Source organism: Centropristis striata, chromosome 23 (genome assembly GCF_030273125.1).
Source record: "Centropristis striata isolate RG_2023a ecotype Rhode Island chromosome 23, C.striata_1.0, whole genome shotgun sequence".
NCBI classification, from domain to species: domain Eukaryota; kingdom Metazoa; phylum Chordata; class Actinopteri; order Perciformes; family Serranidae; genus Centropristis; species Centropristis striata.
Genome location: NC_081539.1, coordinates 19,531,314 through 19,558,835, shown reverse-complemented (window position 1 = coordinate 19,558,835; position 27,522 = coordinate 19,531,314). Strand labels below are relative to the sequence as shown.

General features: G+C 40.8%; 1 protein-coding gene across 1 annotated transcript in view; it reads right to left on the bottom strand.

Moving 5' to 3' along the window:
- Positions 1 to 2,395: 2,395 nt before the first annotated feature.
- The window catches only part of pola1 (polymerase (DNA directed), alpha 1), a 69,114-nt gene continuing 43,987 nt past the window's right edge, over positions 2,396 to 27,522 (bottom strand). The window contains exons 35-37 of the mRNA XM_059327254.1: positions 21,801 to 21,917; positions 11,234 to 11,330; positions 2,396 to 3,402 (exon numbers count right to left, since the gene is read on the bottom strand). Coding sequence (XP_059183237.1) covers positions 3,263 to 3,402; positions 11,234 to 11,330; positions 21,801 to 21,917 — 354 coding nt within the window. The 3' untranslated portion in view covers positions 2,396 to 3,262. The remainder of the gene's footprint in view (positions 3,403 to 11,233; positions 11,331 to 21,800; positions 21,918 to 27,522) is intronic.

Genomic DNA, 27,522 nt, shown 5'->3' with positions numbered 1-27,522 from the left:
CACCCTAGGCGGAGAACCGGCCCCGATGAAAGACCTGAATAGCAGGGCCATGGCACTCCGCTCCCCTCTCGGATCGCCCCTTAATTCCCCGTCTCTCTTGCTCTCATCCAATTAGCTCAGTGTATTAAGCGGTTTATCGTCTCATAACCGCCCTTTCAGCTCCAACAAGGGAGACACTTTGCAATAGGACCAGCTCTCCTTTTGACACCCTCTCTGGTGCTTGTATGTTCCACCGCGCTATGAATAACAGGGACAGAATAGAGGACTAATTCCCTCATCAAAGCCTACCTTGTCCATCGCTGGTCAAAACGACAAGCAATAAAGCTTAACACGACAATACAAAGAGACTTGTTCGACCTTATTAGCTTAGCTGGGTCGAATTAATGCAGGGACTCAATTTGACTGGGTTTAGTCCAAACTGGGAGGACAAAACGGGGCCCTCACTTAAAAAACCTGCAGCCTGGAGGTGGGAATAGCAGGCCCTGTGCATATCAACTGTGAGCTGCAGTTGATTAAATCCAGCAAAAGCAACTGTGGGAGAAGTAGTGGAGCTGATATGATTTAATAAATATGTAAAGTTATGAGCAATAGGCTGTAAATGCACCCAGACACTTTCTCTCACACACAGCATGCTCTATCCATTGCATAGTGAATCATGGTTTAAGTGTTCAGCCCACTTAAGGTTGCCTTCACAAGTCACAGTGGTTTGAAGTGATTTGTGAGGCGTGCAGTGTTTATGGAAATGCACGCGGCAGGATGGAGTAAAAAAAAAAAAAAATCTCTCCACTGTATTAACACAAAAGAGAATTCTTGGATGAAAATGGTGAAACACTTCATGTAGCGAGTTACAGGCTGAGCATTAACAGAGGAAATACATAAAGCATTTAGGGAAGAGTGATATGACAACATATAGTGCCAGAGTTGTCCTTATTCCTATGAAATTCATAATCTGGTAATCAGCGTAGAGAACCACCGTGACATGGCAGGTATTCATGTCACTGAATTAGACAAAAGCGATCGCTGCTGAGTCATTTTGTTCAAACAATTCAGCTGATTTTAAAGAAAATGTATAGGCCTGAAATACTGCAATAGAAAATGACAAATACCATAATAGAGGATTTTATCCAAACCATTAGATGTCAGCGCTGTTTATTCTACTGAAAGCAGCTTAAAACTCACAAAAACCCATCCGTATATTCAAAGGATGATCTTCTACATTACTCTTTTTGTAAACAAATCCAATGAAAAACATTTTGTGTCCGCCTCTGAACTCTTGGACACAAATCTATATCCATACTGTGGCTTTGGGTATCGTTCAATACTAGTATTTAATCAATAAGATGAGTGGCTCATTGGAAGTGACTGAGATTATTTCTATGTGTAAGGCTTGATTTAAACCTTGCTTTCCTAACTTAGTCAAAGAAAATTTACAAATAAACACAGATATTCATTTTCAGTTATTACATTTCTTATTAAAATACTAAATTGTGCACCAGCAACTTTGTATAAAATATTCAAAATGAAAAGGAGTTGGAATTCATGTGTGAACATTTAAAATGAAGCAACAAATTGGTGAAAATTTAAACAGGAATTAAAATCCCAGCATATAATGTATGTAGCATATAAAGATAAATTAAATTGAATAGATCCGTCCCTTTGTAACCAATACCTTATAGAGTTTCAGCCTGATATCTGAAGTCATTATCATTCTCTGCCTGTCTGTGGCTCTCACACTCAAAACCCATTCACTCTTTCTGAAAGTGAAAATTAATAGTTATAAAAGAAAAAGCCAAGTAACTTCTGAAATCAGCTGGGCATTGTAGTTTTAGCAAATGATACTCAAACATGAGAAAACTGTGAATTTGGTGGGGACTATTTAAAGCTGTGGAGGAATACAGGATGGCATATGTGAGACCAACTCAGTGAGTGCCAGTGCTAATGTGTGGCTCACTGGTGTGTTTTTAACAGATTGTGGACACAAAGGCACAGAGAAATAAAATTAAGTGCATCAGGCTACACAGGCATCAATTCGATAATGGTGTGGGGTTTTTTGTGAGAGTTTTTGAGTTTAAGAAAAAAGTCAGCAGCTGTATCCCTTAAGTATGGTTGCAAATTAAGTGAAGGAATGCTTGATTTACGTAACCAGATGCCCCAACACAGGGAGATTTTATACATTTTTTTTCCCACTCTGTTTTTTAACAGGAAATATGATCTCACACACACACACACACACACACACACACACACACACACACACACACACACACACACACACACACACACACACACACACACACACACACACACACACACACACACACACACACACACACACACACACACACACACACACACACACACACACACACAAAATTGCAATAACACAAGATTAACATCTTATCCATTTAGCTTTTTATTAAGGTTTCAGTATCAAAAAGGTTCTCATCAATATCAAAATACCTAATACGAAATATTCTGGTCATTACAACAACAACGAAAAAAATCATTACATACTCCCACCTGAGCAATACAAGTTGGATACATAGAAAATTACAGGCATTAAAACACAATCTGCACAGAGGAAGGAGGGGAGGAGAAAAAAAAAGAGTGAAAGGGATGAAATGGCATCAGTTAAACAGAGGCAGTGGAGGAGAAGGAGATCAGCTGTTCGATACAGGGACAAAAGAGCGAGGGAGCAGCGCGTGTGGCCTCCCTCACCCCATCACTCCCTGCATCCTCCTTACTCCTTTCTTTCATCCTCTGATCTGACACACACACTCACGCACACACGTACACACATACACACACACTCGGGATGAATGGTGGTAATCAGAACAAGTGTCCGATCGCTGCAGGCATCCAGTGGTCTCAGTGGCCGGGGGTCACTATCATTGGCTAATTAGCGGTTTTTGGAGTATACTGGCTGCTCTGAGGATAAGTCATTTACACACAGACACACAAGCTTGTCATTCAGATATGATTGCTACTCCCCTTTACCATACAGATTCAGGGTGATGGGGTCAAATCCCAAGTGTATTTGAAGACACTGGAGAAGAGTAAAGATGTGATTGGGTTATAAGTTATATAACAAGCCTATTAGGTTCAGGGGAGATGATACGGGGGTTAGGAGGTCAAAGCCTAAAATCACCACCCTTTTATATATTCCAAAACTGAAAACAGATATAGCTGAATGTGCAAATGTCCCACTTTGAGTCAGATGTCGGAGCTTCCTGGCAGTCTTTACAGAAGTGTGTGTGTTGTTTTACTTGAGGGAGGAGAAGGCCTGGAACAGTTTGGCCAGGTTAATCTCAGAGTAGCTACTGGTGGTCAAGGCTTTGTCTGGCACTTCCTTCAGCCTCCGATACACATCTTTTTCTTCTTTGTACACCTTCGCAACACGACCTGGTGGTGAAGGAAGAAAAGAGAAGAGTTATCATTGCTGGAGCTCAATGGATGATCATTCACTTCCTCTGCATCAGAGTCAATACAGACTCCTGGGATGTGTGCATTTCAAAATAGTGACTCATTCACACCTGGATGACTCTCACCCACTTTCATTGCTATCATTAGGTTCTGAGTCTTACCAGAGGAGGAGCGCAGCGCAACACCAGCTTTGTCTCGTTGCTAATAAACACTGAGGAGCGTTTCACCCTTAACTGGAGAGCGAACAGATCCAATGTTATCTGCCAGTAATGCTATCGCTTTGAGGGCAGGGAGGGGCATCGCAGCATTGGGCAGATGGGTCGATGGCAGCGTGTGCACACACACAGGATCATAAGATCGATAGAAAAGCCCAATGAGAGCATGAAGTCAATATCTTGTCCCTGTTATCCCTTCGGGTGGGCCGTAATAAGGCCAGAGAGAAGACTGAGAGCTGCTATCCCGGGCAGGATGGCCGCAAAACCAAATCTTTACAATATTATACTGAGCGTCAAGTGTAGATGAAGTATCATGAAACCAAGTAATAACACACTATCACTCCAAAGAGTGCAGCAAGCTACATCAGGAATAATAGTGCGTTGACTGGAGAGGTCAGTGGGGGAGAAGCAGGAAGATGGAAATGGGAGAAAGTTTGTTTTTGGTCTGTGACTGATCTGATTTTTTCAGCATTAGGGCACGCTCACACATCCATGAATACATGCGGAAGAAAATTATCTGCCGGGGCAATATTTGTACTGTATGAGGGCAGTGCAGGATGTGACGCACACAGGAATCAGGTTTGTTGTCTGATTGACAGGCATGTGGCCCTTCTCTGCTTTTGGTTGATGTTTCGACTCCGCTAGTTGAATTTGCTCCATCAACGTAGCAGATGTTTTATTTGCCCCTTTGCTTGCAAGTGAACGGGAGGCAAATATTCAACTCCAAATGACATCACTACTGCAAGATGGCAGTACGTGTATCCAGGAATTTTTGGGCTTCATTTTTGTGCAGTGAAAGAAAGAGGAGACATGTCGTCCATCTTTATATACACTCTACACCTGACACATTATAGACCAAATGACTGACCGAGAAAATAATTGACAGATTTTTGGACAGTGAAAGTAATTGTTGGTTGTAGCTACATCACTATTTGACATCTTCAAGTAGTTTTGTGTGACACAAAAGCCGCAAATCCTCAAACTGACAAGCTTGAACCAGTGATTAATTAGTATATTTGCTTGATAAATGACTAATTATTCGATGTTGTTCATCAACTTATCGATTAATCAACTAATTGTCATCAATGGTGAGAGCAACAGAAGAGACATCAAGTGTTTTACTCCAAGCAAACAAATGAAAAACTTCTTTAAAACAATGATTTGCCTGTACATACTGTATATAAACACACACACACAGTAACGCACAGTGACAAACAAACAAACACACACACAAGCTGTCCATATGGCCGGCTGTCACGTCCCTGCCATCTCGACCGCCCTATCTCCTGTCTCGTCCTTCCTGCCCGCTGCATTAGTGGCTGCTGGATAAATACCAGCCCACTGACTGCCCAAGGGAACAAAGGTTAGATACACAGAGATCAACAGTGAAGCGCGCACGCACACACAGACACACAGAGACACACACACACACTAAAAGAACATGCACACAGGCGATTGATGGTAGTTAAACACTTAAAAGGTACACTAACTCACAGCCATGGCGACTAAAAAACATCCATGGGACAAACAGTAATCACATGCACTCGCACACACATTCACACATAGAAGATGGTGTGGTTGACTTAAACGCCAGCAGCAACTATTACCAGATAACCCTCATGTTAGCAAGGACAGGGACGGAGGGAGAAAAGGGGAGAGGAGGAGAGGCAGGGAGAGACAAACTAGTCTATTTATCTGGGGAATAGAAGGGGGGGCGATGATGCATGATCAAGCGAAAGCAATCATGTCATCATTTCTGAAAGGTAGGAGAAAATAATTCTCCCCCCCTCCTCTCCTCGTTCCCCTTCCTCACTCCTTTCTCTTTTCCACCTCAATCACTGTGTGGCGAACAGATAAAAGAATGATTTAAGAGTCACAGAGAGGAAAGGAAAGAGGGAGAGACCTTGCTGCAAGTCGGAGCACAGTGGGGAGTGTAGTTCAAATAAATAGCCTCCCTTAAAGAGCGAGTGTGAGGCGGAAGGAGAGAGGAGAGGGGAGACGGCGTTGCTGGGAAGGCCGTGAAAGAAAAAGGAGCGGAGTGGAAATAACAAGAAAGATGACGACTGGAATGAAAGATGGAAAGTGACGCATGCATAGAAAGCATACTGTAGACACAAATGCAGCTTCAGAGCCTCAAAACTTTGCCTAATTGATTGCATTAGACATCATCTCTCTCTTCGTCACACACATTTACGTGGACTCCGACACACACACACACACACACACACACACACACACACACAGACACACACACACACACACACACACAGACACACACACACACACACACAGACACACACACACACACACACACACACACACACACACACACACACACACACACACAGTGAGTGTATCAGGGGTTATCTTTGCTCTAACTAGGTGTTGTCACACACTCGCACATCCTCTGGCGGTGCTGGGCACGAGTAGATCGGGGCTCTGCACGCTCTAACTAGGTGTAAATACAATAACAAGCCTGTAATTAAGTGAGCATGATGAAGTTAATGGAGATCGGCCATTCCGTCGGCCGCCTCCATGAATATTCTATTAGGCTGGTGGCGACGGGCAGCTGGAATAGCAGTTAATTTAATCACCACTCGGAGCACAGGGAAACTTCTTTGTGTGAGTGTAATTGCACAGAATGAATAATTGATTTGACAATCGCACCCGTGGATTTTGCCACCCCGCTTTGTATAGCCGGAGAAAGGAGGGGGGGAGTGGAAGATGAAGAGAGAGAGAGAAAGAGAGAGGGAAGAAAATGGAGAGGAGGAAAAAAAAGAGGAGAAGAGAAAGAAGACAGAGCGAGAGGAAGAGGAGTGGGAGGGTAGAAGAGGACCGAGTGCTGAGAGGTGGCAGGAAAGCTGTCGGTAAATGGATCATTAGAAAAGCGCAGCTCAAGGACAATTTATATTTTATCAATGCGGCAAAATTACATTATTGCTCACACACGCAATCATACTGCCCACACTCAAGACTGAGACCTGAAGGGGAGGGGGTGATGGAGGGAAGAGAAAGGCAACAGATAGACAGGAGGGAGGGAGAGGGGGGATAAAAAGGGGGAGCAGGGGAGACAGAGAGAAGAAAAGTGACATGAAATGATTTGAAAGTCATTGATACGGGATGTTCCCAGCTAAGGAACGGACAGCATGTTTTTTTTGTTTTTTTTTTATCCTGGTGCGTGCGCCTCTGTGTATGTGTGTGTATAATCTATTAGAGATCTCCTGCAGCGGATGAAATTACCTCCATGTTTTACTCAGTTGCAGCAATCAGGCACAAAAATGCAATATACATGTAGATAAGACAGGCTTGCAAATGTGCACACACACATTCAAGCTGATCAAATTACAGCCAGCGTTGACTCGCAGCTCTTTTATGTAAAGCTATTTTACTTTAATGGGCTTTATTGTGTATGTTCAGTTCACATGTAAACATATATACAATACGGCTGCACGGGCGCTGCAGTACATAACGTCACACTTATCTTTAAGGTAATATTTATCTGAGTGAAGTAAACAAGAGCAATGCAAACGTTAAGGGATGAGGATTAGGATTAACTCAAAATATTACAAAGGTGTTCATGTTCATAGTGACGAAGGAACATGGCACCAAGTTTTGCTTTTTTGTCAAGCAAATACTGGAAAAAAGCTATCAATGTGAGCAATAAAATACAACAGCAGCCAACTGAAAGTAAAATACAACTTCCAAACTCAGAAATTGGGACCATCTGAGGAGCATGTTAATGTTTCACTGGTCTTGGTGGAGGTCTGATGGCTGGAATTAACTGTTTATGATCTCAAATAGTGGGGATCCAAGAAAAGTTGCATCTAACATCTAACCAACTATTAGCTGTTTACATTAACTAAAAAGCGACATCGCCACTAGAAAGAAAACACGAAATTAAGGTGCGATGGTGTACAAACACAAACGGTGTTCATAAATCATGATTCACACACTCCCACAGGGACAACAGAGTAGAGTAGGGTGTATAGGATTGTATGTCTCCTCCCTGTAATCTGAGCAGTGTGGCCCCTGGGTGTGTAATGCAGTAATATGGGGTATTACTTCCCCAGGACTGAGGGATAACACCTTAAACCTATATTTTATAGCAGCGTGAGTGTGTTCTATACATGCATTCTCCTCTATTTGAGGAAATAAGTGGCAGGAGTGTGTATGTGTGTTGGATATTAATCGTTTTGGGGGAGACGCTGGTTTTTCAATGTGATATAGTGGCACATTTGCTTCAATTCCACCGCATGGTACGACACCGCTCTACCTAACTTGCTCTGGTTTGATAACCTCGTACTTTTTGGTGGTGCCGCCTCACTTGAGGTTCCGAGCAAGCAGAGCTGATACTAGAGGGCAGAGTAATACGACTGCAAAGCACTGATTGGTCAGAGAAAATTGACCCTTCTTCGACATGGGACATCCTGCACTGGTTGCTTATGAAAGGATTCGGCAGGTTGTTGTGTTGAAGATGATGTCACGGCAGTTGAACGCATGGTCGCAACACCTGAGGATCCTGCCTATACTGAGGATCAGCAGAGGGAAATGAAAATAGAGAAAAGCACTTAGTAAAGAAGTGAAATGAGTCGAGTCGAGCTGAACCATGCAGTGGAAATGAGGCAATTGAAAACCTTTATCGACAACACAGTGACACATGCCTGCTGATAAACACACATCTGCCATAAATACAATCTCCTAGCTGGATAACAGGCATATTATGAGTACTACAAGTGGAACTATTATACAATTGTCAGCAATGTTACCTCATCCGGCCCTTTTCCACTATGGAGCCATTATGCTATAAGTGTGCTGCATCATGTAGCAATCACTTAAAGCAAATAACCACCGATATAATTAACTAAGTCTGTTATTACGGAATGATTTGCTTGATGTTAGTGAAAACATATTTAATGCACATTACATCAGTCTCACGCTGCTCCACATTTTTGTGGCCGTCACTGTGAGACCAAGTCAGGGGAAACTTGCTGTGAATGTTAACTCTGCAGAGTGCTGGGCGGTGCCGGGTACTGGCTGTTTCAGCCGCATATTCTGTCTCTCAAAATCAATTTTGGGGACGATGTAGGGAATGTGGAGGGCTCGTGTTTAGGGAACCAAACCATCAAACGGGAAGGGTGATGATTTGATGGACTGGCAGCTCGGGGGAACAGAGGAAAGCGGTGGCTTCTCCGCTGACAGAGCCGGTTACCAGTAAACATGACGGGGCCTGGATGTGGTGTAGTGGTTAAAACTCACAGCTGGTGGATGATCCCATCCCTCCAGAACCTTCTGTCCTGTGAGTCCGCTAATCTGTGAGCCTCCACAGTAGGTCTGTAACAAGTCCTGTGTTCGGACAAAACTGCCAGTTTTGTGCACGCAGCAACACGCAGAAGACGGTTTTTAGATTGATGCATCAAAAAGTTTGTTTAGTGCCCGTACAGTTTAAAGAAGTGTTTGAAATGTTCCTTATTGTTATAATACAAATGTAAATGTTACCCCAATCCACTACTGTCTATTCAAGATAAATGAAAATAAACACATCTGTACGCGTGTTTATATTCCACTGCACCAACCTTTTTGATCAAGCATGACACTTTTCTTGCCAATTACATGTTTACATAATCTCTACACTGTTAATAAGCTTCAGTACTGGGTGTGTGAAAAAAATCTTAAAGGTTTCAGTATGTGTCAACAAATGTAGATACAGACTTGAGGAAAACGTGTAGTCTTTGCTTTTTCAATGAAATATTAAATAGTTTTATAATTTTACATTAACAAATCATTGCATCATATCATTTTTTTACAACTAAACTAACCAATCTGGGATGGCAGTCTACCATCTGCTGCTCTGCTTACAGCTCATCGACATAAACGACCAGTAAAAATGTGTCACAAATAGTTTACTGTGAGGGGTCTCAAGCCCAAAATGTTCCTCCTGGTTCCTGGTGTACAGCATTGTCTGCACCAGGGCCGTTAATCATTAACTGTATAACCATTTACTGTCAATAAGAATCAATTAGACGGTTAACACTTAGCATTCAAAGTGTATCTCATCTTTAAAAAGTAAGTGGACAGACAGCAACTGATTCCTGGTGAAAGTCACTGACCTGGTGCCAGTAGAACACAAAATGTTTGCAAGTGTCACGAAACAAGATGCTAAACTGCTTCACAGGCTACATGGCTACTGAATGCTGCACCTTAAACATGTACATTAAACTGTGAGCACTCTTCTCTAACGCTTTACCACAAAGTGAAGTATGTACTGTATTGCACTGTGAGGTAAAAAATAAGTCTGAAACTCTGTAGAGAAAACCAGACGTGGCTCAAAATACGGCAAACAACAGGAGCGCAGAGAAAGGAGGAGGCCAAAGAATTGATTGGCAATGATTTCTTGCATCTGGACAAACAGAAATAAAAGAAAGGAAAAATGGAGGCTATAATCATGTTAGTACTCCTTCCACCCCCCCACCCCCCCTCCTCCTCTACACCGGTCCAATCCCTCCATTTCAGCTCCCTCCATCTTCTGAGTGGTCATCTGTTGATTACACGTTATATTTACCTCTGCTGTCTCACTCTTTCGCTGCCTCACTCGGGTCCTGACTGGCGCACACGCACGCCGAACCCGGGCATACATACATAAATAACATACATACATAAATATTTAATCAAATAAATAAATCACTCGGCCCAGCAGCCCTTTCTAATCAAGTGACATCAATCAGGGAGAACTATGGGTAAAGAGGCCTTGTGGCTGACGCCTACTGAGCGCGCCCAGAGCGCTGGAGTAGCGTCTATTTGAGTCCAAGGGGGGAAATATACGCTCCATGTCCCATTATAGGAGAAGGGCTATCCTTTCGTCAGCGCGCCCATTACTCCCCCTATCATTTCCCCAAATCTAAAACCTGTTTTCAATCAACACAGCCAAACGAGTGCCTGTCCAAGAGAGCGAGAGAGAGAGAGAGAAAGGAGAGAGAGAGCAAAGGAGAGAAAGCAGTAGAGATGGACAGTGAGAGTAAGGGTAGAGGGAGAGCGATGGAGGGCTCTTTCCTTCTTTCTTCCAGTGATTGGAGCGTTTTGCATTCTGTATGTGTGTGTGATTGAATCCGTCTCCTAAATTAGGGCTGTCGACTCGAGGAGCTGAATGTCCTTAACCCCCCTCCCCATATCCAATGCCCATACTCTGCTACTTGTGTGTGTATGTGTGTGTGTTTGTGTGTCACATCATTGGTGAATACTATAAGTGTAGCCTGGGTAAAAGGTTTACGTTGAGCCATTGATTGCTAATGGTATGTTGTGTGTGTATTTGTGAGGAAGCATTGTTAGGACATCAAAATTCAAACTTCAATTGCCGTTCTAGTAACTTGATTTCAGTTCCGAAGGCGGTACTGCAGAATAATAATAAAAAAATGAATAACATATGATAGATTTTTTTTTTTTTTTTTTAAAGCAGGCCTGTTTTCACAACTAGTGCTGCACAAAACTTTAGAACTGAAAACTGTAACAAAGAAAAAAAGACTTTGGAAAGTTGGGTGCAAGACCTCATGTTGAATGCAGTCATAAGCAGTGTGTGTGTGTGTGTGTGTGTGTGTTCTTACTTTTCTCCTCTCCCTGTAGTACTTTGGCAGTTGCATACTCCCAGTCAAAGATGAACCTGTAGAAGCAGAGCTGGTTGTACAAGGCCTTCTCGGAGTACTGTAGAAGAAACACACACAGACAAACAGGGATTAAAACCTTGCTAATGCAATAAAGACACAAAGTGAATAAAACCTGTTGCACAATCTGATGAATAGGTTGACAGATATTATTGGCCGATATTGGCCTATCAAAGGCCTCCAAATATTGGTGTATATGCTGTCCGATAGGAGCCTTTTTTTTTTTTTTACACAATATCTAATGCAGAAAATGTTGCCTGATGTGATTTAAAAATGGTGTTGACTATTTATTCTTCTTTTTTTTAGATAGTCAGCAATTGACTGAAACTTAATGATGTCTATTTAAGCTATTTATTTTATTCCTATTCTTTATTTTCACAGTTATCACTTATAGAATTGGCTGATAATGTAATACATTGTTTGTAAAATGTATAATAATCTGGATACATTTGCAGAGTGGTGGAAAATTGGTGCACAATCCACATAAAATAGGTCTATTTTCATTCCATCTGAAAAAAATGAGGGATTCATTTTCGGTCAGTCTCTACTGATGAATACTATGTTACGTTGGACTAAGTATATATTTATAATAGCAAAACTCATCGCCGATACTAGTGATGTCAAGAGAACAGACACTAGTACCAGGTTGATGCCTAAATTCTGAAAACGTGACAAAAACGAGATGTCCACTATCACTCCTCGCCGCAGTGCATGCTCTCCTGCAAAAGCTCCACAAACCACGGCACAAAGAGAGTCAGAGATAAACTTTCCCTTTAATTCAGACAGAACATAACGGTTGAACATAACGCATTTAACATTGGTAGCAAGAGCAACAAGTTAGCAGATTGCAGAATCGTCACCACAATTTCTCTCTATTTCACACCAGGTGAGATAAAGGGGAGTAACTGCCAGGCTGTATGAAATACCTAGGTGACATGAACTCTGGTGGTCAGAAAAATCTAAATAGAGCAAGTGAATGACTGATGTAACTAGTACAGTCTCTGGAGATCAAGAAGAATGAAATGTGATTTAGTGTTTTGTTTTTTACAGTGGTATTGAGAACTGTATTTCACAGATATTGGTATCTTATACTTAATTTATTGTACATGTCATAACTAGTCAATCCATTTAATAAGCAATGGTGCCAAATCAATTAGGCATACAATTTTGGGAGGCAACTAGTTACATGTTACGGCATGACGCAATTAAATTAACAATAAAACAAAATTAATGTCATTGTAATCTGTTACTGAGAAAAACTACATAATTAAAGTAAAGGCACTACTCAAATAGCTAATGATTACAAAGGGGTGATATCAGAATTAAATCCTTTTCAGTAAATACTCACAATTTGCAACTTTTGGCTGTGCAGGAATGCTTTATTTTGGCATATTTCCAAATATGCAGGTCAGCAAAGCCGCTGGGACACATTAAAGTGCAACTTACCATACGTTGCTCCACTAAGGGTAAGATTTTAGCATTTGTGCATTGAATTAGCGCCACTTCTTGCCAATTAAATCAATGCATATTGCTCTAAGCGATCTGAAACTGCCATCAAGCTGTAGGGCATGTTGTCAACAAGAACAAGCTTGTTGTTTGTGATCTACATATTTGTATTTTTATTTTGGTGGCTGTGCTTTGAAATCAAAACATTGCAATCTTTATTCGAGTGATATTGAAGAACCTTTAAGAAAGGTTTAACAGTAATCAGTGTGGAGTAGCCTACTGCTGTGCAGATAATATTGTCTGGTTTACATTTTTTAGGACTACTCAGCATTCAGCAGTTAAAAAACACTTGTTGGAAAAGAAATCAAAAAGTAATTTTACTTTGATGAAGTACTGTAACCTATTACATTTCAAACATAACCTTTTTTTTTTTAACCTGCCGGCGTATGAGATCGGTACACTGGCGTTTCACGTTGCACAATGGCGGGAAAACCCACCACAGCAAGCAGTCACAGCTATATAAAATACAGCATTACCTAAAGATGTCCAGACGATAACAAATCCATTATTTCTCCTCCAAAGCTCAGAGTAAAAACACATTCAGTTAGTTTCTCCTTTCTAGCCGACACCGACAGTGTTTTTAGTGGTTAACATGACAAACGCTGGCAGCAGGTCAAATCAGCTCCGGCTAATTAACGTTAATTCCATGAGTAACTTGATGGCAGGCCAAAATTAAACTTGGCTGTTGTCTGATTTGTGTGTTGTATTCAGCCAGAGTCTGAGCTCAGCCAAAGACTGTTAAAGTTAAAGAAGCATCACTCGGTAACCAACGCCAACAGAGCGACACGTCTTCTCTCTAACTGAGACTTGTACGTCAGTTTCAGGAGTTGCAATCTCACCAATTATTTTGAGTTTATATCTTATCAATTTATCAACTTTACAGTTTTAAAATCAGTATTTGGATCAAGTAGCTTGTGAAAAATAAGGTTTGCTGAATTCAGAAGCCTACTTTTTTTATTTCAATGTGTCAGATACATATTCAAATCAATATGTAGCTAAACGTTAAACTATAACTTGTTCAGTGGTGGAAAAAGTATTCAGATCCCTTACTTGAGTAAAAGTACTAATACCACACATTGAAATTACTCCACTACAAGTAAAAGTCCTGCATTAGAAACTTAGTCAAGTAAAAGCACAAAAGTATCAGCATCAAAATGTACTTGAAGTATCAAAAGTAAAAGTAGTCATTATGTAGAATGGCATAGCATTTTAATGTTGTAAAGACAGAGCTCATTTAGCTACTTTATATGCTTGATTTGTCTAAATATCTGAATATGTTTTTATGTTAATTCTTGATATTAAAAGTAACCAAAGCTGGCAGCTAAATGTATTGGAGTAGAAGTATTAAGGTACATAAAATGTACTTAGTTACATTCCACCACTTGTTGGATACAGTTAACCAGACAATAATGCTACTAATCCCTTTTATTTCCTGTTTATATAACTAAGTTATTAATTCCCATTTTTTAGTCTAATGAGAGTGGAGATCATGACAGGCCGACAGATTAATAAACTGTTTACTAGTTTGAGAAACAGGTAGACTGAAACTGACTCTACAAATGCGCACCCGGCTCATGCGACTATTCCTCCCTGAAAACATCTCCTTTCCTCTGTGTGACACAGTAAAGCAAGAAAACAAATTTGCTTGCTTTGTTAATCTCCACTGCAATTAACTGGAGCCACACGACAGCCTGCCTGAGTGAGACAGAGAGAGAGAGAGAAAGAGAGAGAAAGAGAGGGGGGAAAGAGACAGAGGAAGAGCAAGACAGGAAGGTGGGAGGGAAAGAGGAGAGAAAAAACAGAGCGAAAGAAGAGAAAAAAAGGGTAAAGATACAGAAAGAGATGGAGAGAAGCAGAGACGGTGAGGAAGAGAGAAAGAAAAGAGGGGATCAGGCCTGAAATACCCTCCCTCATAATAGTTTGTTGTGATAAGGCATTGTGAGAGAGGCATGCGAACAGCCGAGGCTGTCAATTTGATTAGCCATTATACTGCATGTTTAATTGCAGTTATTGGCTCGTCATTTCCCTGCTACGCTGGAGAGGGCACGCTAAGCCCCGACCCCACACTGCCATCAGGTGTGCGCCGAGTGCTTTATTATTACCACCAGGAAGAATCCCCTGACAATTCCTGTGTGTCAGTATCTGTGTGTGCGTGAGTGAAGTGAGCTTGTGTGTGCCCATTATACCTGCCAATCGGCAATGTGCGTAATTGTAATTTCAGTTTTTACTGCTGTGGCGTAATCAAGTGGCAGGAGTATCTAATGCAACTAAATGCAAGCTATGTGATGTGTGACTGCGAGTGTGTGTGCATGTGTATACGTGTTTAATGGCTTTCTACGACTGCCCACATGGCACACACAGCTGTTGACCGTTGATGCACTGCCTAGTCAACAACCAAACCATGCACATCCCATAATGGAGCCTCGGTTACGGTTGCCAAGGTTGAACAAGCTCGATCGGCACAAACACTGCACACCACTTCTTCCTCTCTTGAAAATAAAACACACAGAACATCCACGCACACACACACATGCGCACACACAAAAGTGCACAACACACATTCAAACAATATAACGCTGATTGTGGGCGGGCCAGTCGCTGCATACTGATTGACTGACAGGTGTCAGAAAGGCGTGGCTTAAATGTTACAGGGTTGTTATTGAATTTAGAGCCCCTCAACCCCACCTCACTCTCTCTCTCTCGCACACACACACACACACACACACACATACACACGCCTACCTCGTCATTCAGCTCGGTGCTTTGTTCCTGCACTGACACCATTTCAATTTGCTCCACAAATCTGCAGCATTTTCAGCCTGACTGCCTAAGGAGCAAACCAGCTGTGAAATTGCCTCTCTCCCGGGAGCGTAGGACCCCCCAGCCCCCACCTCGTACCCCTTGCTCCTTTGCCTCCCTCTCTCCCCCCCGACACACATATACACATCCCGGGAGCATGTACACACGCACAAACACAGTTAAGCCAAAAGGAAGAGGGGAAATGTGTGTATGTGTGCGAGAGAAGGAAAAGAGAATGGAGTAAGGATGTATAGAATAAAGAAAAAAGTAAGAAATAAGAAAAAGAGGCTAAATCGTACCAATTGATTCAAATCACAGAGCAATAGTCGGATCTGTCTCACACAATAAAACGAGCACTCAAGACTTCCACAGAGTCTTAAAAACACCTGTCTCCATTTTTTAGGGGACACACACAAGCGCACACACATAAAAGACACACGCACCCGACCTCCAAAGAACTTTTGCCGGTATACTGTCGCTCAAGTACACCAGTGAAGCAGTTAATGAAAAGGTAGTCAGTCAGACCATATGTCTCTGTGTGTATTCGAGGAAAGACAGCACGAAAACAAAAACACAGAGTTTATAGTGGATGGAAAGTGTGCAAGCTGCTGAAAAACTACAACCATTAAATGCCTTGACATGGATACGACTTAGAGGAAAAATATCGCAGCAGCAGCAGCAGAGACACAAACAAGGCCTCAGCGTCACACACTTTTCTCCATACCCTTCTCCGGCTAAGCTGCAAACACACGTTGTAAATAGTGAAGCTACGATATCCGAGCCCACACACAACTGCAGCTGCAGAAAGAGAGAGGGAGTGATAAAAGGGAGGGAGACGGAGAGAAACAAACATACATTTTCCCTCAGCTGTGAGGCCACAAGGCTTTAAAACTCTTGAGCTTTTTAGATGCGATGAGCGTTATTGCCGGTTGTGGTAGTCACGCCGATCAGCTTCACAAGACACCATAATGAGTCAATATATGTAAATCTTTACTAGGCAAACACGGCGGGAAACAAAGGCATTTAACTGGTGCTCTCGCCCGCAAGCCTCCAACGATTCAGCACCGGTAATTTCTCCCCATTGAAAGGCATAATTGCCTGCTATTTGAAGATATTCATGCTCAATTTTTGAAATTAATTTCAATTGGAGGGAAATGTAGAAATGTCAGCTCCAGTGAAAGGGATTTGATTTCAATTATCCTCGCTCAAAGGACTGTGATTTCCAAATACACTTAAGCAAAATTATGACAAGAATTTTTGTTCGGCAAAATTCAGTGTTTAAAGAGCGATTAGGCGATAATGGGGCAGCTTTGAGCCGGCAGTGAATGCAGCCGTCTCCCTCTGAAAGGCACTCAATTATCTCTGATTGCTCCCGCTATAATGTATCAAATAGAGATACCTGCTATTGCCGTAATTTGTGTGAAAATTAACATGCTGCAATTTCCACTAGAGGGAAAAAGGGAGCTCTAATGGGCGCCTGAGCGTACATCAATAAAACGAGGGGAGAAAAAGAGAGCGACAGAAAGGGAGGGTGAGAGGAGGAGAGAAAGAGCAAGCCAGGAGGAGAGAGAATGAGTGTAAGAGCTAAGGAGGGAGGGGAGGGAAAGAGAATGAAAAGAAAGGAGCAGGGGAAGAAAGCATCGAATAAAAGGAGGAAAGAAAAGGAAAGTCAGGACAGAGATCTGAGACGCGGTGCGAAAAAAAAATAGCCTATTTGAGTTAAGCGCTGTGGAGGGAGGGAGAGGAGAGAGGGAGAGATGAAGAGCGAGGGAGAGAGGATGAGAAAGAAATTTAATTTACTGAAAATATTACAAATTGCACCTGTGCATAACTCCCCCAAATTACCAACCAATCAAGGCAGAGTGCCTATTACTCTCCCATTACATGGAGATCAGATCACGCTCTGAATCTGTGTCCAGAGAGGGAGGGAGGGAGAAAAAGGAAGAACCAGAGTGAGAGAGACGGATGGAGGGAGGAGAAGAGAGGAGAGGCAGCACCCACGGAGATGGTAAATGTACCATGATGCATCAGAGAAAAAGGGAACGCAGAGTCACAAACAAGACGCTGCTTTACAAAAGCTCTGGCACAAACAAGTGTTTTTAGTGTAGGAAAGGAGAAGCTGATTGTCTTTCTGGCTGCTGCTGACATTAGCTTGATAATCTATGATGATACTGGCAGATAAAAAAGCATAAAAGGGAAAGAAGCCATCTCGCTAAATGCACAGACATCTGATGGAGCATCCAACAACAGCAGCAACAAAAAAAAAAAAAACTTGAATTAAAAAGAGCTCACAGTGGGGACTGGTGGATGAGCGCAGACTATCCACCACCGGCTCAAACAGCCATGAATGGCCTCTTGAGTACTTTGCATAATTGGCAGCAATTTAATATGTAAGCTGCGGGGCTATTAATCTCCATGCACTGGCTTGATTCAGATAACAGTGTTACCTAATACTGAGAAGTCAGAGTTAACCTAATATGAATACCGTAATACCAATTCTTGGGAGGAAAATCTGTCTCGTCTGAGAGGTCAGATAAAAGGATGAGCAACATGTTTAAGTGTTTAAATCTCCGAAACCAACAGCTATTGGTCCGACACCGATCTAGACGCTGAGGGCAAGGGTGCATATTTCTTGGGTTCTGCTGTCACCTGATAACAGTTATCCAGTGGAAGAATTCTTCTTCTGTGTGCTGGTCATTGTTTACAGTCTGATGGCAACTTGAGGCACGTGAATGAAGCTGGTATTAAGAGTTCTTACAAAGCTGATGATAACAAAGGGGTCAATGGGTCCTGCCTCTTTCACTTCACACATGGACTGTTGACCTGTAGCCAAACAAATCCCAAACTGTGATTGATCAATAATACTCAGACTACAAACAGAAACCAGAACCCTTCTGATATGAAAATCTTGTCTTGTTGTCTATAGAGGTAAGGGTTAAAATGTCTTGCTAAAGGGCATTTCAGCAGACCAGATGCTTGCTGTATTGTTAGTTAGCAACTCTTTAATATAAATAATTATTTGCGTTTCACTTCTTTTGTTGAAAAAAAAAAACCCCAACAAAAAAAAACTTTGTCCTTTCTTTTACCTTTTCCATGTTTAGATTTAAGTTTAGTTTCTAGGAGTGGAGGGCTTCACATGGTGCAACGATTGTATAGACTTTAAAGGCAAATTTGTGAATTTGGGCTACATTCATGAAATTGTCTTGAAATAAAAGTTTAAAAGGAACAGTTAAACGGTCGCCCATAAAGTTGGAATAATTCTGATTTCAGACACAATCCTGTTAATTGTGGTTTCATTTTCATTGTGATAGGTTAGGAAGAGATTGATTAATACAGTTTTGAGAATATATACAATTTATCTGTCAATTATAAATCCCATTGTCACAATCATTTCATGGAAAGGGGTTAAAAATATTTTATTCCAACTTAATGAGTGACCGTGTACATATTTTTCCTCTTACCTGTAACACTATATATCAGTCTAGATTATTCTAGTGTGAGTTGCATTGTGTTGAAGACATCTTCCTTCTCCTCAGTATAATGGGACTATATGGCACTCAGCTTGTGGTGCTCAAAGCAACAAAAATACAATTGGAAAAACTCAGCAGCAGCATCTCCTTCCACAAGCCATGGCCTGGTTACTCCTGATAATTCACAGATCTTGTTGTGAGCAGTTTTATTTTCTTACTGGTATAATTCCTAAATTACTATACACACAAACTATACTGATAAAAAAGCTTGACAGGTAAGTGAAAACAGGTATTTTTGATTTTGGGGTGGACTGTCCCTTTAAGCAAATTATTACAACTATAAGAAAGATCTTGTTACACTTGTAAGCCACAACAATACACTAACACAAACCTGTCTTCTTGAGTTAAATCTAGGACTGGGGTCATGCCATATCTCAACAAAATTTTGACATGGCGTTTTTCTGGTAATACAATAAATTAAATAGTCACACGACAGTTTGGTGCTATCGAGACTAAACCAGCAACCTGACTCAGTGCCATCACAGTCCTGCTAAAACACAAGGGCCCTCATTTATCAAACGAGCGTACGACAGAAAGTGAGCGTAAAGTGGGATCATTTCTACTCAAGGCTCGGCATTTATCAATTTGGATGTGAGCGGAGGGTACGATCAGATCTCACGTCTGCTCTCAGCTCGTGTACGCAAATCTGAGTCAGCATTAAGTCCACACGCCTGAGTCGGAGAATTGATCTAAGACTATAGTATCGATGCCTGGAGCTGATAAAATTCTGCCGTATTTTGTTTTTTAATAGTGACAAAGCAAAACATGTTTAGACTACATAATTTATCATTACAACATAATTTAATATAAATACACCCTGTGACCGTAAAATTCTTTAAATAGAATACTAGCCGAGGATATTAAATGTTGTTGTCTTCTGCTATTTACCGTTATTATTATAATTATTATCCTGCTGGACACCGGAGCGTCAGCGTCTCCTTCACCAGCGGTTCTGCCCAAATAGAAACATTTCCAATCAGCGCTGCCACACGCTCCTCTGACTAGGACATCGTTCTTAGTAAATGTTAAGAGGTGAATAATATCCCTCCATCATAATAATAACAATATTTGGATATTATATAGATTATTAGGCTTTATATATCACAATGTAGCCTATAAATTAATTACTCAAACCTCGCCGGGAGTTTAATGGTCCACTACTCTGCTGACAGCACCACTGATTTCACTGATTTCACTTTTTATGCTGCCAAACAAAACCAGTTTGTTGTGTTGCAGCTGTTGAACGTCAGCGTTTCACTTTCTGCCTCTGAGAAATTCCTCTTCTTTAGGAATTAAAACCTACTTTAAAACATTGTTTACCTCCTTCAACCAAAAAGCTGTGAAAACTTTAAAGTCCGTGCTCCAAATGTAAAATATTCACTGAACTTGTTTGAGTTTATAACTATAAGTACTTTTATTTCATAAACCTCTGTCGCTGCGTATTTCTGTAATATGTCTATATCACTCCTGTTGTGATTTGTAACGGTGTACTTTGCTAATAAAGCTGACTTTTTGGCCGTATTGCGTCGGTGTCGTAAACTCTGGAGGCGAGTCATCTGAATTGGGTAAATATTAGGCCGTGACATTTAAATGACGCTTGTTTCGAGCCGCCACATTTATCAACAGCCGATCATTGTTACGCTGTGATTGGAGAGATACGATCGTTTAATAAATCACACGTGAACCCTGTCGTAAGACGAAATATAAGCTCAGATCTGCGCTCGTTTCTACGATTGTTTGATAAATGAGGGCCAAGGACTCTATTTCATGGCTCAGTTTAACATAAAATAATATAAATAAACAGATAATGACTTTGATTGATAACACCAAACAGTGTAAACTTTTCTGATAAAGTTTGTCATAGATTATCATCATCATCCGTCCTCAGAAGTAGATGAGAGGAATATGCTGTGAAAGCCTGCAAAGAACCAACAGTGTGCTTGAGGAGCAGGTAAAATGAGGCTACAGGTTTTAGGGTAGAGAAAGGGTGCATGAGTGAGCACAGAGAGTTAAATGTTTTATTCAGCCCGCAGTTTAAAGTGCCACGGCCCTCAGGCACAGCAATGGCCGCCTAAGTGGCTACAGTGACAGCAGAAATTGGCCTTCTGGTTTACAACCTGTCGCCACAGAGCCAGACACAGCAAAGCAGCCAGAGGGGGACAGATAGGAGCAGAGCATGCGAGATAAAAAAAATAAATAAAAAAAATATTTGACAAGACAGAGTTAAGGCAAGGGTTGAGACAGGAATGGTAAGACAGGACAAAAAAATTGATTGAACCGTCATGCTCAAATTGAAAGGGAGAGTGTTTCTTTTAAATCCAGTGGTCAAGCTAACAAAGTGTTCATAAGAGGTACGGACACACTGTCACATAGACACACAGACGCAGGAGGACAAAGAGACTTTTATCATTGCACGTGTGTGTGCGTGCTAGTCTGTGTTTATATATATATATATATATATATATATATATATATGGTGAAATGTGATACTAATGAGTGAAGATGTACAGAACATATGAGGAGAGACTTTAGCTCCATAGCACCATCACCTGGACAAAACCTACAGAATTCAACAATGTGCAGTCAGTGAGTGTTTCTTATTCCCATTCAAGCTTTTCTTTAACAGAGGAAAGCTTGGTTGTGTGTTTAAGTGTGAAATCTGGTGTTTGCGTTACCTCGGGTCTGAGAGTGGCCCTGCTGCAGGCCGGGCAGATGGGTCCGTGGCGGGAGAAGGCGATAGGCAGACGCCTGGTCCTGTTCTGGCAGGCCTGGTCCTCACACACCAACCAGCCCTACGGGACACACGTCACATGTTACTTTACAGCAACTGTCAAGTTTCCAAGCCAATTCCTCGATTAATAAACTGATTGAGAATTAACTGGCAACTATTTTGATACACGATTCACCAATTTAGGTTATTTTTTTAAGCAAAGACTGCAAACTTTTTCTGGTGGCAGCTTCTCCAATGTGAGCTTTTGCTGTTTTTATGTTATTATACTTAATATTTTGGGGTTTTGGATTACAGGGCAGAAAAAATAAGACACTTCAAGGTGGTTATAGGAAAGTACGCTGGACATTTTTTCACATTTTATAGACTGATTAATAAAAAAAATGTATTATTAACATGAATCAATTATATAAATATATTTTTTTTGATCATTCAACAACAGCCCCTTTTCCTTTCCCAGACTTCTAATGAAGTGAAACTTGAGCTTGACTAATCAATAAGTTGGTCGACAGAAAAATAATCTGCAACTATTTTGATAATCAATTAATAAGCTAGTAAATTTTCATACAAAAACAGCTGAAAGGCTTTTATTCCTCCCTCTCAGATATGGAGATTTGCGGTTTTCTCATCATATTAAAGTGAATATCTTTGGTGTTTGGACTGACAAGACAAATTGGGATGGACCGGTCGATTAATGAAGAATACAATCAGTAGTTTAGTTAGTTTCAGTCATGGTTGAAACGCAGCCATGACCGAAAATGCCCCCTGCTCAGTTGTTAATCTGGTTTCTGTTGACGTTTTGGCTGCTCTAAAGAAACTAAACAACAAAGAGCATAATATCAAGCAATAATGTAAAAGAACAACAACAACAAAACTAGTTTTAAAATGTACTCTGTCGAATTGAGCCATTTGTTTATTCCCTGTCTATGATTTCTAGAGCATTCATCAAACTCCCTGAATTTCCAATACTGCAATACTCCTTTGAAATTACTTTAAATTCTAGCTTTTTCATGTCCCTGATGAAAATATCTCATCAGAAAAAAATAACATTCAGCAGCAATGTGCTTGCGTTGCCATTTATTTTGTTGATAAAAGGTGTTCTTAAATTAAAAAAAAAGGAAAAAAAAAACAACTTTTGTTGCCTCGAGACACTTTAAAAACAGTTTCTGTTAATGAGGAAATTTTGCTGAAAATTGTTGCTTCCATTGAGCTGCTCTAATTCTGCACAACACAACTGACAAGAAAAGTAGCCTGGGGAGGAAAAAGATGGGTTGTAAAATAAAAACAACTGCGAGAGAGACAGGCAAAGAAAGAGGGAAAAGATCTGAGGTTTACATCTGACTTCACATCCCACCTTGCTCGCTCTCTCTCTCTCTCTCTCTCTCTCTCTCTCTCTCTCTCTCTCTCTGTCTCTTTACATTTGAATGTATCTTCAGCTGCTGTGTGTCAGGGTCCTGCTCTTTGAGTACTTGTCAGACAGGCAGAGCAGTGGACAGCCAAAACGGCAGTAGTTAGGACCCCCTGGGGTGAGGTAGTGACCCTGGGCAGGTGCTGTGGTCTAACCCTCTCAATCTCTCCGTATTCTTCTAGACCCCTCCACCCGCTCTGCTTCTTATGCCCTGTCATTACTAAGGGGGTTTAAAGGGGAGGGGGTTAATGCCCAACTAATGACAGAGCATAAGACCCACTGCCATCAACGCCTTTGCCTCCCCCCCACCACCTCCCATCTATCTATCCTTCCTTCCTTCCATTCACTCAAAATAAACCCCCCTCAAAACCACTGCACCTGTCTTCCTATCTACATCCCCCTCACACACAGGCATGCGTTGTTTCTCTTATTGATTTTTATGTTTGGCTTTGTCTAGTCTACTGATCAGTTTGGAGCTAAAAATAAATTATTTTTTTCTTTACAGCTGACTCTACAGTACAGAAACACTTTTCCACTGTGCAGAGGCCCTGCAGTAACCTTTGGAGCGGGTGAGAAGGACAGGTTACCTGACAAGTGACTCTTAAAGACAAAACACATGCAGTTGCACAAATGCATTTACTGAAGTAACTGAAGCCAAATTGCAGAGCATTAACTGTACAAATTATTGCCAGAAAACAGACAGTTATCAGCTCATTACAGTCTGTTTCCACTTTCTTCTCTAACTGATTTCAATGAGGGACAGGGATTTGATTTTCCTTAACCAACCCCTAAAGAATAATTACTGAGGGGGTAACTGGGGGTAATATAGGAGACATGTCAGTAGACCTGACAGCCTGGAAAGCAGCGTTCATCTTTTCTATAGCGGTCACAGTTGTTGTTGTTACTCTTTGGGTCTGGTGCACAACTCAACAACGTTATTAGTCCTGCCCGTGGTGCTGATTGGCTAATCATTAGTCCCTCACAGCGCTCACTGGATCCATTGCCCTTTACAGAGAAACCACTGAGTCAAGTCATGATGAGACGAAGCAGTCAGGTCAGTGGAGTGGGTGGATTCAGAGGTGTGGACCCAGGCTATGCTAACTCAATAGGAAGACATTAAAAGATGAAACTTTATCATGGATTGTTTTTTTTAGGACATTTGAACTTTTCCTTATGCAATTCTGAATCACTTCTGGGGCATTTAGGTTTTACAACAGTAACTCTACTTTCTACACAGTCGCCCATAAAGTTAGAATAAATATTTTCATGAAATGACTGTGACAATGTGATTTAATCTTGACACATACACTGTATATCGTCTCAAAACTTTATTAATAAATGTCTTCCAAACTTGAACACAATGAAAGTGAAACCAAAATTAACAGTGAATTTTGTCTGAAAACTAAATTATTCCAACTTTATGGGCAACTGTGGAAAAATGTATCAATGTAAATACATTATAAAACAAAAAGTATTTATCTGCTTCATGTCAATATTCAGTAACAGCACCATTAGCTGCAATTACACAAATTGAGTCTATATAGTTTGATTTGTACTGAACATTTATAAAGTTTTTGAAGCCATTATGTTCTCAGTCTAGTTTTAGGTTTTGGTTCATTATCATAGATTGCTGCTTTTTCTCCAAGATTTACATGTTTTGAGTTCATGCTACCATATAATGCAATGTGGTTTTTATGCTTAAACTCCTCCTTATGTGGAAACAAAGAGATAATGTGAGGCACACATTTACAGCTAATCCGATAGAGAGGACTGCTAGTGAGCCACACTGTCAACAGACTCATAACGAGGGGAGTTGACTTGCGAAGGCTCCTGAAATGGAACAAAATGTACATTCACAAACTTTTCTGAGCCTTTGTGATGGGAAAGGAAACACTTCCAGACCTTATGAATGTGGCTGAAAGAGGACAATAGTATTCTATGGTTATTATTTAATTTCTTTTACCACATATTGGTTAATACAATGAGTGCACAATCACTGTTAGCTAGACCACATCAGTTGTTCACATTCACATCCACATGTACAAGTTCTAGTCCTGATAAACAATAAATCTGCAAATGTTTGAAAGACAACTTTTCCCACAATCTCTTAATAACTACAAGAATCCTACTAATGTGACAGCATTTCAAATAACTGTAAATGTTTTCTATTTTTAGAGCCCGACAGATGTATCGGTTGACAGATGTTATCGGCTGATATTGGTCTATCAAAGAACTATTGGTATCAGTGTGTATCAAGTCCGATATGTGCCGTTATGAAAACTTTTTTTTTTTACACAATATATAATGCAGAAACTGTTGCTTGGCCTGATTTTTTTTTTTTTTTTTTAATAGTCAGCAATTAACTGACACGGAACAGTAATTATGTTTATTTAGCTTTTTAATTCCTATTTATTCTTTATTTTTGTCTGTTATCATTTATAATATTGGCTGACAATGTAATACATTGTCTGTATAATGTATAATAATGTTAAATATTATGTAAATTTTATGTTTGAAAAAGTAGCTCTCTGGGTACATTTGCAGAGTGGTGAAAAATCTCTGCACAATCCACATAAAGTTCCATTCCATCATTCCAGCTCAAAAAAATTACTATATCGGCCACTATATCGGTAACTGACTAACTTCCAGACACTTTTTTAAAATTATTATGCAACAGCAAATGTAAGACCAGCAGGAGAGGAGCTTCATGCAGTCCACACAGACACACACACACACACACACACACACACACACACACACACACACAGACACACACACACACACACACACACACACACAGCCAACAAATCTCCTCTAAATGAAAACCAAACACATGGTCACACAAACACACACATATGTCCCAAATCAATTAGAAAGTCCCAGAGTTCACAGCTTTACCCACAAACCCCAGCTACAGGACTAATTATCTAAACACGTCTGGCACTCTTGTACAAAGAGCTGAGCATCATGGGAAAAGAGACCGGTTTGCTGTCTCTGATAAAGACAAATGCAGGACAATGGTTGGTGGAGGTGGGAGATAAGGAGTATGAGAGGGTGATTTTCAATGGGCGGCTGTTTGATCTCCGTCTTTTTTTGTATATTTCTTATGACACAAGCTTGGGCACACACTGCTGTTCCCATGAGCATCACAAGAGGAATGAATGAACACACACACCCACACCCACACACAAACACCGCATTGAGTGTGAGCACAAACATTAATTGTTTTCCCATTCACAAGCAATAAAATAATTTAATAAGAGACATCAAAGACTCAAGTGTGCAAGACTGAGAGGGCTGAAAGGTGCCAAAAGCTACCCACAATGCCCCTGTGCTCTGCCACTGTGACCCAAAACCCATCCACACAAACCACATACTTGGGGAAAATAGAAATAAAGTGAGATCAAGTGCAGTGGACCTGTGTGAGCCACATAGAAAGGACCAAAAACAAGGAGCACATGAGGAGCGACGAAGGGAAAAAAAAACTAATTGAGGCATTTTGCTGGAGCGAGGGTGGGGGTGTACAGTCGGAGGCGAGAGAATAAAGGCTCATAATTGCATAATTACTGCAGTGGATACCTGACACACTGAATGCGGACGTCAAATGAGTTCCACATAATTTCACCAAACAGAGGCAGGACCAGGCCACGACAGGACCCACCACGAAATATACCCTCTCCACTTCCTCTTCTTTGTCTGTCGTTATTTTTAACACTCATCTCTTCTCAAATCTCTCTGCTCTGATACTTTAAGACTTTCTTTATTACCTTCGGGATATATTTTTTAAATTATTCTGCAGGCTATGTGCTGCTGTTTAACCATTGAACAGTCGTCTCTGAAGCAAATTAGTCCATAAATCATCCTAAATTAATTGACAGTGTTAAAATAATTGATTATTTTCTATATTGGTAAATTATTTTATGCTTTATTTCTGCTCCTCTGTCTCTGTTCTCTGTGAGTGACGCAGGTCACTATCAAAGGTCAAACCTTGACTGTAATAAATATCTCTATGCATTTATATTAAGTCAGACAATATGATTTGATACATTGATTGTGTTTGTGTGTTAATATTGATGTAGAAAACTATGATTACTTTAATTACATATATTCCATTTGCTTAAACTGATTAAGATTCTATAAATCACAAAGAATGACATCCAGATATATTGGTGCACAGTTTTTGCTGTGTGTGTATGTGCATTTGTGAGTGTGTATGTGTGTCTGGAGAGGGGAGACCACAGAAGGCTGAATGAAAATCCCG